Source organism: Canis lupus, chromosome 31 (assembly GCF_048164855.1).
Source record: "Canis lupus baileyi chromosome 31, mCanLup2.hap1, whole genome shotgun sequence".
NCBI lineage: Eukaryota > Metazoa > Chordata > Mammalia > Carnivora > Canidae > Canis > Canis lupus.
The window spans coordinates 19,473,030-19,489,593 of NC_132868.1; the positions used below are offsets into that span (position 1 = coordinate 19,473,030).

At 41.5% G+C, this 16,564-nt stretch overlaps 1 protein-coding gene and 1 pseudogene across 1 annotated transcript in view; both read right to left on the minus strand.

Annotated features, from left to right (window-relative positions):
* Nucleotides 1-3,884: 3,884 nt before the first annotated feature.
* C31H3orf70 (chromosome 31 C3orf70 homolog) overlaps nt 3,885-16,564 on the minus strand; it is an 86,111-nt gene continuing 73,431 nt past the window's right edge. Inside the window, exon 2 of the mRNA XM_072807712.1 lies at nt 3,885-8,842. Within this exon, the coding sequence (XP_072663813.1) occupies nt 8,286-8,842 (557 nt within the window). The 3' untranslated portion in view covers nt 3,885-8,285. The remainder of the gene's footprint in view (nt 8,843-16,564) is intronic.
* On the minus strand, nt 16,089-16,151 carry LOC140622485 (U4 spliceosomal RNA; annotated as a pseudogene).

Sequence of the window (16,564 nt, forward strand, 5' to 3'; positions counted from 1 at the left end):
AAAACTGACTAGCCCAGTGGCCCCCATTTCTACCGGACATGTCCCCTCAGAACTCTGCACCACATCCATCTCAAAGGTCAGGATTTGATGGGGGAGACGGGGGAGTGGGTGCCATGCTCTGAGATCTCATGGTTTGCCCAACCCAGGCTCTTCTCTCTAGGAGGATGTATTAGCTCATCACCCTTCAAGATTCCCACACCACACCCTCACCTCCACCTGAGATGATGATTCCTCGGTTCATGTTCCCCTTTGCTGACCTATGACCCCATTATTCCCTTTTGGAGTGGCTGTATCAGACATAACATGGGGCTGAGTGACTTCCTGTTTGATTCAGAGAACATATGGCAGCTCCACGAATTCACAGCCTCTCTGCCTCTTGAATATGTTGATTATGGGATGAAAATAAATTCTTTGGGGGTAGAACTGATCCCCTTGGGGCCCCCCGTAATCTAAAAGGACACCCAGCAAATTCCAGTTAGACCCACTGATCTTACACTGACCTCTGTGACCTATCCAGAGATGGCTCACTGAGGGTCCCACATTTACCTTGGAGAACCCAAATCCTCAGTCTTCTCCATACACTCAGTGCAGCCCCTAAATCATGCTAGAGTCAACTCTCTTTATTCTAGATTCCCAGGTTGAACAGGCTGTATGGATCCCTGTGCAAGCCCACCCGGGCCTCAGTGAGCACCCCCTCCATACACAGAGCAGTTGCCCCACCCAGGGTCTTCCCCAAAGCTCCTGGCCTGTGTGGCCTCCTAGAGCGGTACCATGGATAGACTCCAATGGCTTTTTCAGGCCATTCTATAGATACGTGGATGTGCTTACATTTGCTTTGTGAATTTTGGCATCATAGTTCACGCAGGCAGGTTCTAAACATGAGGGAGTATCTCAGCCCTCAGGTATCAGATGTTCATGACTGGGTAATCAGAGTCAGGGTCTACACGGTCCCCTGAAATAAACTTGTCCAAAGAGGCAAGTCCATAACAGGGGATGACAGAAGGCTATGCAGTTGGCACGAAAGGCCCCACCCGACAGGGCTGGGAAGGGGAGAAAGCAGAGGCAGCTGATAACAAAAGTGCTACTACCTGAGGCCATTCCCAACAGAGTTCTGAGATCCAGGGCCACACCTGAGCACAAGGCAGTGTCCAGGGTCCCAGTCCAGACACAGGCCCAGGTCCAGCCAAGCTGGGCACAAAACCAGAGCGCCTCGGCAACAAGAGCACCATCAGGGGAGGCCCGAGGGCTGAGCTGTGGCCTGCTGATCCCTCCATTAGAGCTAGGGCTGGTCCAGACGGACTGTGGGGGGCCTGGGTGCGATGCACAACCGCAGAGCCTCAGGCGGGGGGAGGAGACAGACAGGTGAGGGAGAGCAGAGGGAAGAGGCCTAAACATGAGAACAGGGCTTGACTGCACAGGCTCAACAAATGAGGGAGTCACACCAACTGGATTTGGAAGCTCAGCGGACACTTGGAGCCCTGGCTCTGCTACTTAACCTGCCATGGACGACTAACTTACCTGCCTCTATAGTCGACTCAGCTACTGGTTGCTTCAGCTATAAACTCACGGAATCATCATCTCCCATCTCCCACACAGTCACAGGGTGTGGACGATAGGGTGACATCTGGGAAAACGCCTGGTCACGTCCCCATTCAGACGCTGCATGCCTTTGCTTACTTCACAGTGCTGCGTGGTCATCATCTCACAGCGACACTCCAGATCTCTTTCTTGGGATAAATCATCTGGGGTCTGATGCCAGGTGATACAGAGGGCTAGGGTATCCCACCCGAGCCCAAGGCTTCTGATCTCCTGTCTCCAAATTCACATGCAGGGCTTCAGGCTGGGGACTGAGAAGGACAGTAAGAATCAAATCCTCTCCTCTTTCTCCAACCCACGGGTGCAAGAACTTTCCATGCACGGTTGGAGGCCTGGAATGGGGTCAGTGCTCAGTGGGGTGGGTTAGCTCAAGGACACACAGTCCCCTGTCCACCCTTTAGTCTCATCCAGCCGATGCCTTTAGCAGGTGAGTCACTGCCCAGACTTGCGGGCTCTCCACTTCCATCCTACACACCCAGCCAATGCTCCGCCTGCACTCACTGTCCTAGGACTCATCATCTTCAAAATAAGTTACTGGGTTTATGATTGTAAAAATAGTATCAATTCATTTTGGAGAACTAGGAAAATTCAAAGAAGCAAACAGAAAACACCACTAATACCTGGCATGTTTGCTTCGCCCTGCTCTTCACTTCCATCAGCTTCCGTATTTGCCTGGTTCCTGAGAAATCCATCTGACCTCTGATGCACCTCCTTGAACCCAAGGAGCCTGAGTCCCAAGGTCCTGCCTTACTCCCTTCGGTCGGCGCAGAAATGGGGCCGCACGGCAAGGGTTAAAGGCATTACTAGTTCGCAGTGATTGAAATGTAATGAGGACAAGACGCTAAATTAAAGTTCATTGCAGAATAAAAGTGTATGTAGTCACACTCGTAAGAGCTACCATGAGTGCCTTGGAGAACCTGGCAATACAATTACGTAGAGCTAAGTGAGTAAATCCACACACAGAAGATGAGATTGGCTGTCGGCAAAAGTCATTTTAAGACCAGTCGCCTCACGCGGACCGCTGGCAGGCCCTGATGACACACGGAAGCAGCAGCCCGGCCAAAGCGCTGACGTATCCGCAGCAAGACGGGGTAGTCTGTGGAGCACGGGGAAGGGAGAGCGGAAGGCAGGCCCGTGGCGTTTCTCCCACCCTGCCCGGGAGCAGCCCACCGAGGCCCGGCCGCAGCCCGCGGGCAGGTGGAGGCTGGGTAGAGGCCGGCAGCCCTCGCCCTCCGCTCTGCTCCCAGGTTCCCTAGCGGCCTCCTGACTCAGCCTCCAGCCACCTGAGGGGGGCGAGGTCTGCAGAGCCAGCGACTCGGGCAGAGGGCCCAGAACTGAGGTCCAGGGCCAAGGTACCTGCCCGGTTCAAGTGTGACTCCCGCCAAGCTGTGCCACTTGGGGCGAAAATATTCACTCCCTGAGCACTTTTTCCCGGTCCATGGAGTGCAGGGCCGAAATCTCCCTCAGGGGTGCTGTGAGGCTTGCCTGCAGAAAGCAGGAAGCTTGGCTAGAATTAGTAATAATAACGCCGGCAGCCGGGGTGGCTGAGAGGTTTAGCGCCGCCTTCCGCCCAGGGCATGATCCTGGAGACCCGGGATCGAGTCCCACGTCGGGCTCCCTGCATGGGGCCTGCTTCTCCCTCTGCCTCTCTTTCTCTGTGTCCCTCACGAATAAATAAAATCTTAAAAAAAAAAACAATAATGCCACTGTTAATACTGACATGTCAATTTATTCAGCAGTCTCTAGGAAGGTTATTCAATGAAATCCAACCCCAGGAGCTGCTCTTTTTTAGGTGTGAATTAAAGAATCGAGCCTCTGGATTTGCCACGCTGAGGTCTGGACCCTGTGCCTTGGTGATGAAGCGACTGCACCCCCAAGGACCTGTGGTTAGAACTGTCTCACATGGCCTGTGTAAACCAAATACAAAGCTGTGGCTTTGCTGAACTAAAAGACTGTAGGGGAATCTAAGTTTTATTAGTATAAAATGATGTAGACAACAAAAAAGTTCTTGTTACAAAGTGTTCTGGGAGTTGTTGTGAGCAGTTGACCGTATGACCAACATGGGTCATAATACTCACCTGCGCTTCATAGTTGTTGTAAAGTCTAAGTGTAATAATGATGTAAACTGCGTATTTCCTGGCACAAAGTAAGCACTCAATACGTGTTTCACATTTCACAAGTGCGGGTTTTGGTTTTTGTTTTGTTTAGTTCACAATGTGTTACTTAAACCAGAAGGAAGCTCCCCGAGGAAGAAAGCAGGGGGAGAGAATATTCCAAACTCCAAAATATCAAATTTGTGCTGGTACAAAAGAAAAAATTACATTTATTTTACAAGTAAGTATTTTCCTAAAGTATTCTACACAAAGGAAAGTTGAGCTGTCTGTAGGAAAACAATATAATTTTAGGAAATTACAGAAGGGTCAACATTGTGCTTAAAACTTTAAAGCAGACAGGTGCAAAAACTAGCATAGCACAGTAACTGGATATTGCAAGGTATGAACAGCCTTAAAAAGTGAATGTGGACACAATGATATGGAAGCTCAGTATTATATTAAAGCCTCTAGTGATGATTTGCTTTCAGAACCTGTTCATACTAAGAGCACTGCTTCAGTCTAAACAGAACCCAAAGAACTCAAAGCACTAACAGAAGCATGGCCCTTTCACACGCAGTACAGTCAACTCTCCATGCCCCAGAGTAATGAAAGGGAGCAGTGACATAACATTTTTAAAAGGTAAATAGTTCCAAAATTAATTCTGAGAAGTGCCCTTATACTTCTGTTTGGAGGTGAGAAATACTGACATCCCTGGAATTCAAAGCAACAATAGAGCCAGTAGAACTCCTACTTCTTTCCCTCTGCCTTCTCCCCAGTGGCAAGAGGCACATATTGTTTACCAAAAAGCCTAAAATGCAACTGGCCTCCTCAGCTCTGGCTCCCACCTCCTGTCTGGAGATGGGAGTAGGACAGAAAACCGTTAAAATATTTCCCACCTGTAAAAAGCCAAAACATGTCAATACAACTTTGCAATCAAGATGGAAAAGAAATCAAGAGCTGACGTATAAATATTAGTTTAACTTGTGCTTTTTTTTCCTTGCCTGGCGTATTTATAGCGCCAAACATATCTGGGTATTTTGACAGCTTTCTAAAATAGGTGGTGTCCTGTTACCCAAATAGAGAAATTTGTATAAAAGGAGTTTGTTATGATTAATCCCAAGAGAATGGTTTCAAATAGGCCAGGAAGTGGAGGTTAAAAAATAAAACCACCAGTCCTAAAACAGTATCAAATCCTAGATCAAATCCAAAAGCTACTTCAGGACAACCACTTCATGGTTTTGTTTTGGTTTAGGTGGTTTCATTTGTTTTGGTTTTGTATTACCTTGAAGTACATGTCTTCCTCTTCTAGGAAAACAACTGATTTTTCTCCAGGGTTTTCCTCAAATTCTTCAATTCTTAAAAATTACAAGGTAAAAAAATACCTAATTTGACTGTAAAGCCATATTTGTTAATGTACCAAATAGTTTTAACCACAAAAGCATTTTAATTGTTTTGTCTTTTCTCATAAAAGTTATGAGCATATTTGAAACTTCAAAATTCTAAAATAAATATTGGTTTGATAAGAAAGCTAAATTCCATACAGGACTTACTTTGCATCTTCCACCTAACAGCCTTTACACCAACTTTCAGGTAGTGGGAATGGTGTGCCAGGTTTACATCAAAACCCCCAAAAGCAGTTTCTCCATCCACATAACCCAACTCTTTGCTCTCAGTGAGCAAACTCACACTATAAAGTTTTCATGTATAAGTATTAACCAAAACACTACTTAACATGACTGTGTTTGAGGTCTATAATACACATCGCAGTCTAAACATTTTCTAAAGTGCCTATAAATATGCTTATACAAATGAGCAATATAATATCAGGTTTACAGAGAAATTCCTTTATATAATATATAACAGATAGGCCTAGAATTTAAGTTGTAAATATACATTTTTATATCCTTATCAGTTGTTTTTGGAATGCAAGCAAAAAGAAACAATTCTGGTTCAATCATATATATGATTTTCAGAGAATTATTAACAGTGCCAGGACAAAGAAATTCTTGCTTGTGCTTGTTTAGAAAAGGCTATTTTTAGATCCAGGAGCATCTGATATTTAGAATCCAATGGAATATCTCCAATTCTATAAAATAGTAGCAAGTGAAGCTTAGTGAGTTTTAATTACAAAGAGATTGTGCAAATATTTAAAGTGATTATCAACCATTATTAAATCCAAAAATTCCATTAAAATCATGGGTAATCTGACTGGCAGTTCAGAAGTTTAAAAAAGAGGAACCTAGGCCAAAGTCATAGATGTTACTGATAAAGGCTCTGGCCCTGACACAGCCAGCTTCAGGTCACAGCCCTGTGACCACATATTTCCATGGCTTTGGAGACCTGGTGGTTGACTCCAATCAGTTTAATGAAGGGGAATGTGCGCCCAGAGTTTAGAACTGATAGGAAAGGTGTAGAGAAAGAATACCTTCCATCTGGCCCCCCGGGGGGCTTCAGTTAGCTCCCCCCCAGGGCAGGTACACACAACCTGATGTTGCTGCTACAACCCTGAGTACACAGCGGCTGGCTACACTGCTCGGCTCAAAGGATTGGGCTTCATGCCCTCCCCTTCAGCTGGCTTCTCCACCATGGGAGGCACTGAGGACTCGGGCAGGCCCATCAGATGTCTATCCCCCAGCCATCTGGGCCAGGGAAGCCCCTCTCCCCACCCCTGCCTCCACCTGCCCTTTCCTGTACCCTGCTGTTCTGGAGCCCCTCTCACCACCTTCCTGGTTAGACTAGTTGACTCTAAGTTTTGGTAGCAGGAACTTTATGCTGCATTCTCATCTAGCATAGGAAGTTTTAACTAACACTGTTTTCAAAGGAATATGCATCCTCTGCTTTCTAAACCCTAGGGATGTTTTGGGCACCTAAACCTAACGGAGCGCTTAGAAATCACTTTAGAACTACAGATACAACTAAGAAAGCAGACTCTGCCTACAGTGATTTGTGAAGGATGCCAAATGGAGGCTTCAGGCAAGAACACAATGGGCCTCTTCTTATTTCTTAAAATACAAACTAATGTGACAAAGAAGAAATGTGCAAAAATGAGGACAGAGCATGAGATAATGCCACAAGAGCACGCTCATGGTTAAGATATAAGAAATATTTCTCTATCCCCACCTTTGATAGTTCTAGTTTCATTAGGGCCATATTTTAAACTTCCTGGATTCTTAACTACGCCTCACAGAAGGCAGATTTGGAGAAATGGCAGATAAGTAACTCACACAAAAACACCTTATATAAATGCAAATTAGGAGAATTCTGAAGAGAGCTAAATAAGAAAGTGTTATTCACTATTTTGTGAGAGAAAAGAGAACATGTACAACAGACTATGACTATTACTGTAGTAAAGTGAATATTACACAAAATATTTTCTCCTGACTTAGCAGCACACTATTTCAACTGCTTTTGCATTTGCATTAAAAAATCCATGCATCATACTGAATTCTATTCCATTTTCTCACCTAAGCCATTCTAATGCTTCATACAACCAAACGAAGCAGAATTAATCAAACCTATTAGATTCATTCCTAATCCCTAAAGGACTGCTGTCTTTAGCATTTCCATGCTAACTAAAACTATTATTGATTTTTTTTTCTTAAGACGTCAGATGTGGCTGCCTCCTAAATATAATACCTATATAACTTCCTAAAAGTTTTCCCCAGATTTGAAGAACAACTAAGAAAACAGGGAAATGCTGAGGAACCCACCCAAGAGGCTAGCTTGAATGCTGCAACACATTCTCCAGGGCAAGCCTAATCTCTCTCTCCTTGCCCTGGGTTCCCAGAGCACTCTGGATCCCGTGACCTGCATGCGTTGGCCCAGTCCTCTGTTGGACCGTGGACCCCCTCCTGTCAGGAGTCAGGGCTCATTCAGTCTGCATGCCCATGCTGCACCCTGCAGAGTGGAGCACTCAGCTAAAGCTGGACTGAACATGAAACTGCAGCTGTCAGCTCTTCTTCAGTGAAGGTCTAGCTCCACCCCAGATCATGCACAGTATGCGACCACTGGCCATAACTAGGCGTTGAACGGGGTCTTCGGGAACCTCCAAAAGTAAGCCGAGGCAACAGTGGCCCAGACCCATGCAGGTGGTGGGAAGAAGGGAAAAGGGACAGAATGGCACCTACTGGTGCCCTCTCTGTTCCCCTCTCATGAGCTGATTCCCATATGACCCTAGCAGGGGAAGGATCCCTGTCAGCACTCAAGAGGAAGGCCTAGAGGGCTGTGTGTGTGTGTGTGTGTGTGTGTGTGTGTGAAGAACTGGCTCCTTCACTGCCTCCTTCACTCCGGGTAGCTCCTCAACCTGATCCATGATACTCTGCCATCATCACGTCATTGCTTTCGAAGTTCCCCGTGAAATTAAGGCTGGGTCACAATTCATGACACCAGATGCTACATAGAAAATAAGTCGAGATACAAAAGAAAACCATTTATAAGAAAAAGAATGTTTCAGTTATAAGACTAATGTAAGAGTGATGCTAATCAGCAGATGGTTGTTAGGGGTAGAAAATACCAACTGCATTGGAAAAAGGATCCATCAGGCAAAAGTACAAAAGCTCAGCATGGATCAGAGGCCATGGCTTCCTGCTTCGACTCTCACACGGTGGTTTCTATTGTCTCAATCACTTCCAGATCAGACTGCGAGGGGGAGAGAAGGGTGCACTCATCCGGCTCCCAGCTGCTCTCTGGACTGTAATCTTCCTCTGAACTCAGTTCTGCTCCTTCTTCCGTGTCCTCATCACACGATTCCACATAGTGAGCCCCGATCGCATTGATCCCGGAGTCCTCAGAACTCGAGGGAGAAGAGCAGTGATCTATTTTTGGTGTATTGCTCTCTCTTGAAATTAAGGCATCGTGTGCAGAGACCTCCTCAGGGCTCATTTTGTGGGAATGCGGCGTTGGCTGCTTCTGCACATAACACATCTTCCCATTAATACATTTAACCTGATAGTTGTCGATAAAGAGGTCTGAGATCATACAGTACCTTGGTGAGTCAGGGGGTAGGGGTGGCTGGAAGACAGATGCAAATTTCAAAAAGTGTTCAGTGAGTGACACTGAGATCTGAATGGTGTTTGTGGGTTCTCGAGGCTTTGCAGGAATCTCAGTGCTTGGAAGCTGCTCCACAGGGGTCATAGGCTGATACACATATTTACCTGTGGGGAACACAAAAAAGCGGTTAAACTCTAAGAGTATAACACAAACTACATTAACGTAGCTATACCAGTTTCTTTCTGAGGACTCAGATGTTTTAAAAAATATTTTAACATCAAAAGAAACCAGTAACAGAATCATTCAACATTGTTATAATCAATGAAAAATACAGCATAGTACATAATAACATTATGGTATTTTCATCTAAGAAACTCAACACACTGTAAGTTTTAATTTATGTCTTTCTAATATCTCTGAAGTGGGTATACACTAAAATATTTATTTTATAGACAATTTTCAATGTTCTACCCTTCACACTATAGTACCAAATGCCCACCATATAGTATGGTAAAAAACATGCTATAAAATAGCATACTATAAAATTCTAATTCCATTCTATCTTTAATAATTAAGTATTAACATATGTGTTAATATATACATTTAAAAACTGAAGGGCTATATACCAATTTATTATCAGGATTACAGAAAACTTTCACATTTTAGGTTTCTGTTTTAATCAGAATATATATATGCACACATTTAATAGGTAATGGTCTACAGAGTTGTCTAGCTACCAGCAATGGCTGGGGCAAGGTAATAAAGTGTTAAATTATCTCTTTCAAGACCCAAGCTCATCCATGGCCCAATAAAGAGATGTTCTCCCTGCCACCACTCCACTAGCACTGAACAACCCAAGCCAGCAGAAGCAAGGGTAGGAATGGTGTAGGGGATGACCGACTAGGTGTTTCCAGGAAACCAAGAAGCTTATCTCCAAACTTTCTGCTCTGAGCAGGGTTTCACATAGTTCATCATGGAAGAGAACCCTAAATAGATTTGTTCCTAATGTGTCTCTTTCTTCTTTCTCTTTTACTTCACTCAACATTTTGCAAGCCTCTAAGCCACTTTCCTTAGCAAGTGCTAAGGAAACAGAGAGGAGTCTGTACATCTAAAATGACTTCAAAATAGAAATTTGGAAATAAAACAAACAAACAAAAAGCCAAATCTGAAAAACTCAGACAAAGCAGCAACAACTTGTCGGCACCATCTTGGGTTTTTCCTAATACAGTTGATTATCAATCAGTACACACTGTATCTTCTGCGTATTTATGACAGTGCTTTTTAACCTTAGCACTATTGCTATTTTAGACCAGATAATTCCTTGTTGTAGGGGGCTGTCCTATACACTGTAGGGTGTTTAGCAGCATCCCTGACAGCTACCCATTTAGAAGCCTGCACCTCCTCTGCAGGCTATGACAATCAAAACTGTCTCCAGATATTGCCATAGACTCTTAGGGGTCAGAATCGCCCTGGCTGAGAACTACTGCCTCATGGGTGTCTCTTTCTAAGCAACTCACTCATTGTGCATGGCACCTGCTCCTGTTTATTTCTTGGTCACACTGGAAATTCTAGGACAGAAATCACATCGTAAGGAAAACTACCTTAGACGTTTTAACAACTTATTTAGGCTTTGGAAGAACAGGAATTTCAGATCAGAAATGTGAGCAGCAAACTAGGCCATAAATAGTGCAACATCAGTAATCTATTAAGATCAATCAGCCTACCTATATTTTTTATTTCTGTTTCCTATTGTACAAAATGTAGGCTTAGTTGTTATAATTAGATTCCTCAAAAAATACATTCAGCTTCATTCTGGAGTAACACACGGAAAAGGTACATTTAAAACTGTTAAGCCTTTGGGTTCCTAGGTCTGCTTTGAAGCCTGGACATATATCATGCAAACCCAATATGGTCTGATAAAAATACAAGTGAGAAGAACCCATCACACCTCCCTGGGGAACTATGTTTCAAATATACCAGTTATCTTTTTTTTTAAAGACTTTATTATTTGACAGAGAGCACAAGTAGGGGAATGGCAGAGAGAGAGAGGTAGAAGCAAGCTCCCCGATGAGCAGCAAGCCTGACATGGGGCTCGATCCCAGGACTCTGGGACTATGATCTGAGCTGACGACAGATGCTTAACCAACTGAGCCACCCAGGAGCCCCTCAAATATGCCAGTTATCTTTATTTCTTTATTATCTGTAAAGATAGTATAGCATTACTACTTTCCAAGAAAAGTTCAAATCAACAGGACTAATAGTTTGGTATAATAGGACCTCCACATCCAAGCATCACAGGCATTATCAGCCGAAGGGGAAAAGAAGGCAGAACTTTGAGCCTCCCCTCCAATCCTCTAGCCCCAAGAGAAATACAAAGACATATCCTGCAAGGGCAGAGAAGGGACTACTTGCAAAACTTGGGGGACCACTCTCCTTATGTTCACAGAGCGGAGGTTGGTCTTTTCTATTCTTGGTTGCTGGACTGGTGGTGACTGAATTCACGAGGTTGTGGATGACAGGCACTCAAGAAATGCCTGCAATAGGATGCTCATGAAGTTCATTCTGGCCCAAGTGACCTTTGGTTTAGTTATCCACTTGTCACATCTGTAGAAGTTTACAGAAGTTCTTCCTTAGACTCACAGGGTTCAGGGTTTATTTAGGCCACAGGAGGAGGGACTCCATTAAGCTTGACTTTGGGACTTTTGTAACCACTCTGTCCTACTCTCACTTACCCCACGTGGCCCTACCCTCTTTTCCTCCTTTGTGCTTCTTCAAGAATTCTTTGCTCTTTCTCCTCATCTCAGTTCTTCTATGTCTTTCTTTCTCTAGTCCTGTCTTCTCCAAAGCTCTGTTTTTCTTCCTTGAAGTGTAGCAAAAGAGAAATGCAGCTGGGAGACAAAGATGTGCAGAATACTGCATTCCAGATCCCATCTGCTTCTGTAAGTTACACCTATTAAATATGCTTACTCTGAGCTAAGGTGACAGCCCATTATCTGGTGGCATGGGGATACAGATGCATAGAGGAAGGCACAGAAGAAAAAAAAACAGTAAAGATGAAAAAAAAATTAAAAATAAAAAAACAGTAAAGATGGCCAGATGAGAAAGTAGGTTTAGTAAACATCTTTCAAACACCAATTATGATATAAATACTATACTGCTTTTCTTATAAACACATAATTAACAGGAGAAAACAAACTCTATTAAGGATTTGGTTTTGTAAAGAGTCCAGAAGGGTTTGTACTTTGCTCCACTCCCCAGTAACGTCTGCCTTGTGGTATACTATACTGAGAGTCTATGTTTGTAATGATAGCCCTGAAGTATCACAAGATCCTGAATTATCAGAGAAATTCAATTATGTCTGCTATACTGTACTTACTAAGGGCAAAAAAAAATGAACTAACACACTGCAAAAGCAAGGACTGAAACAAAGGGGGTATCTGGCCACTTAGCCAGGAAATTCAATAACCACTATACTCTGTTCTCTGGACAGTCCTTTTAATTAAGGGTTTACTATGTTACTTAAAGAAATAAATAGATGAGAACTTTTAAAACTTAACAATCTCTAAAAGGAAAAGATTCTGAGAGAGAGACAGGACTTGCAGAACAGAAAGTAGAGAGAGTAAAAGAAAAATCTAGATATAATCCAGCAGTTTCACCTCTGGGTGTATACCCAAAAGGAATGAAAGCAAGGTCTTAAAGAGAGCAGTTGCATAACTATGTTCACAGCAGCATTATTCCCGGTAGCCAAAAGGTGAAAGCAACCCAACTGTCTATTGACCGATCAGTGGAAAAACAAGATGTGGAACAGATATACAATGAATATTATCTAGGCTTAAAGAGTAAGGCAATCCATGCTACAACATGGATGACCCTTAAAGACAAATACTTAAGTGAATTAAGCCAATCACCAAAAGACAAATACTACATGCATGATATGACTTATATGAGCCACCTAGATTAGACGAATTCACATAGGCAGAAAACAGAATAGTGATGGCCAGTGGATAAGAGAGAACAAGGAGCTGTTTAATGGGTATAGAGTTTCACTTTTATAGGATGAAAAGTCTTCTGGAGATGGACAGTGGTGATGGTTATACCACAATATGAATGTAGTTGATACCACTGAATTATACACTTTAAAACAGTTACGATAATAAATTTTATGTGTATTTTACCACAATTTTCAATACTAAAAAAATCAGTATAATTTACTATATCAACAGACTGGAGGGGAAACTCCATAGGACTCAGAGTATATAAAGAATTCTTACAACTCAGTAACAAAACAAGCAGCCCAATTTTAAAAAAGAGTGAGGCTGGGGTGCCTGTATGGATAAGTTGGTTGGGCCTCCAACTCCTGACTTCAGCTCAGGTCATGATCTTGGGGTTGTGAGACCAAGCCCTACATTGGGCTCCCCACTCAACAGGGAGTCTGCTTGGGATTCTCTCCCTCCCTTTCCCCCTCCCCCTGCTCGCATGCTCTCAAGCACGTGCTCTCCCTCTCTCTGGGGTAAATAAATCTTTAAAAAAAAAAAAAGGAGTGAGGTTATATAAGGGCAACAACAGGAATCCTTGTAGTGATGGAAATGTTCTGTAATTTGACCATATCACTATCAATATCTTGGTTATGATAATGAATAACTGCTTTACAACTATAGCTGTCACTAGGGAAAAGCAGGTAAAGGATATATGGAATCTCTGTATTTTTTGTAAATGTACATGTGACTCTACAATTTTTTTCAAAATAAAAAATATAATTTAAAACAATGGGGAAAAATCCCCAAAGAAGTGATGTTGGACCCTTTTCAATGCATTTTATTAGGAGATAACATGCTGCTGATCTCATTACAGATGATGGTAACTTTGAGCACTTGTTTAATGTGGTATCTAAGTTTCTCCAATTGAAAAGTTAGTAATTTTCCTTTATATCACTAAGAATCTTTGTGAAAAGAGAATTCTGAGACTGTGCAAAGATCCCATTTGTCACCATACTTTCACTTACTAACTTAAGCATGCACAGGTGTATCTGGTCTATTGTGGTGTTTGTCCAACAGTTACTTCCTATTTCTATCATTACTTCTATATTTATTAATAAGAATTCTATGTAAGCAAGAGCCATTCCTTCTCCTCCATTTATTTTTTCAATTATTTAAATTAAGCATGATTCATAGGTCTTTATTTTATTCTATGGATTGTAACCCACTGCTATCATTATTTACTTTGCAGCTCAAATGTCCCATATTTAACTCTGGGCTCCTTCAAGTGAGCACCTGTGTCCTCTCACCATGCCCCCATCCTTGTTTGGAGACTTTCTTGCTTTCTGGCATCATAGGATGTTACTGGCTTATCTTGTACTTCCACGCCCCAGTCAAGGAATCAGCCATTTTTCCATAGAGCTCTAGTGCCTTTTCTTAAGAACTTAAAACATCCTTAAGCTTGTTCTCAAAATATTCCCGGGAAGCAGTCTTAGCTGGCTAATGACTAAATCATTCACTAAATTCATCCATAGGGAAGTGAATACTAAACCTCATTACAGTACTTAATATCCATTAAAAAAATATCAAAAAATAAAAATATAGGTCACAAACACATTAGCTTATCTGGAATCTTTTTCAAGGGAGCTGAAATCATTTTCTCAATAATGAAGCTGACTATACAACAACAGTAAGATCACAAAAACCAATTGTGATCCACAGTGAAAAATAATTTTCAGACATCCTGTTTCTTTTTTAGGGAACCTGGTTCAACATTTTCAGCTGTTTCTCAACTAGAGGCTGATCAAGACCACAAGATAAGTAACTTCCACTATTCTTTCGGAGTCTGAGTTCATAACTATCTTGACTGTTCTCCCCCTTTAGTGTTTAGCAATAATATTAGTACATACTTTTTAAACAATGCCTTGATGGGATACTAAGAAAGATTTATGTTCTCATTCTGATTCTTTGGTTTAAAAAAGAGAAAAGGAAGAAGAAACAGAATATTTAATTACTTTCTCAAGCTCATGTAACACAACAGAAGTCAGTTCTAGGACCCAAACCTTGTGGTCATATTTGTTCCCTATGAGGGTACTCATTATTTCATTCATACAGTTTAGATAATGCTCTTATTATTTACACTGTCATTCTCTACCATTAACTTCAGCTAATATTCCAATGTGTAACACAGTGTAAATACATAGCAGATTTATTTCCTTGAAAGAATTTTTTTTCTTTAGGTTTTAGAGCACAAAGGAAAGGGGAAAAGAAAACCCAGATAAATGTAAAAAATAATTTATATGCCCTATTAAGCTATTGTATGCACTTCGTTAAACTATTTTTTAGAACAATTGTGCATTTTGATTCTTAAAAAAGATCCTTTGGGAGGGAAATGAGCTTTTTGCTTTAACAGATAGTTTTCAGGACTATTAAATGTGTGTCCCCTTGACATATGAAGTACACTGCTCTCAGGGAATACAAAGTAATTTTAAAATTAGCCTTAGCAAAATATAATTAGAAAAACATGAGTGGCCTAAGGGAAATTGCATCCACAGTTCAGTTCTTTGATTTTATATAGTGAATCATGATTATGTTTATTTGATTCCCAAGGGCATTCATTATACTGAAAGTAATGTTAAATATCCTTAGTCAGCTATTTCTGCAATATACATTATTTACTAAGTTGAGTAGCATATCACAAACTAAAAACAAAAGACCATAGTTACTATGTATACATCTATACTTTTTTTTTTTTTTTACTATAACCAATATTTTTTGTGGCCTTATCTGACACCCTGCTCCATTGGCAGTCAATATGCCATATTTTTATACTTCAATCTAGGTGAACGTTAAAGTTTATATACTGCCCAATATGTTAAAGTCCTCAATCAGAACTTTATGCAAGATCATATAGTTTCTTTGTTTTTCAAACTGGATAACCTTTAGCACATATTAATGTAAAGCAAAACACTAGTGAGACAGAGTATCAGGAGCAAGGATTATTTACTCATTTAACTACTATTTATTTACTATCTACAATGTTTATACTACTAAATCAGATGCTATGGGGAAATAGAAATACACCATGCAGTCATCATGCTTTGAGGAGCTCCTAGTTAAACTGGAGGTAGGGGTAGAAGATAATAAAGTAAAATTAAATTAAGAACTGAGTAAAACAAAGCTGTAATCATCAAGACAGTGTGGTACTGGCACAAAAACAGACACATAGGTCAATGGAACAGAACAGAGAACCCAGAAATGGGCCCTCAACTCTATAGTCAACTAATATTTGACAAAGCAGGAAAGAATATTCACTGGAAAAAGGACAGTCTCTTCAATAAATGGTGCTGGGAAAATTGGACAGCCACATGCAGAAAAATGAAACTAGACCATTCTCTTACACCATACACAAAGATAAACTCAAAATGGAGGAAGGATCTAGCAATAATCGCGCCTCAGATAAACTTCATTGGCTATGATACTGCCACTGTGCAAAGCCTGGATGAAAGATCTAAATGTGAGACAAGAATCAATCAAAATCCTAGAGAACACAGGCAACACCCTTTTTGAACTTGGCCACAGCAACTTGCAAGATACATCTATGAAGGCAAGGGAAACTAAAGCAAAAATGAACTATTGGGACTTAAGATAAAAACCTTCTGAAAAAAAAAAAAAAAAAGGAAAAAAAAAAAAAAACCTTCTGCACAGCAAAAGAAACAGTCAACAAAACTAAAAGACAACCTACAGAATGGAAGAAGATATTTGCAAATGACGTATCAGATAAAGGGCTAGTATCAAAGATCTATAAAGAACTTATCAAAAAGAAACAAAACGATCCAAAGATGAAATGGGCAAAAGACATGAACAGAAATTTCACCAAAGAATACATACACATGGCCAACAAGCACATGA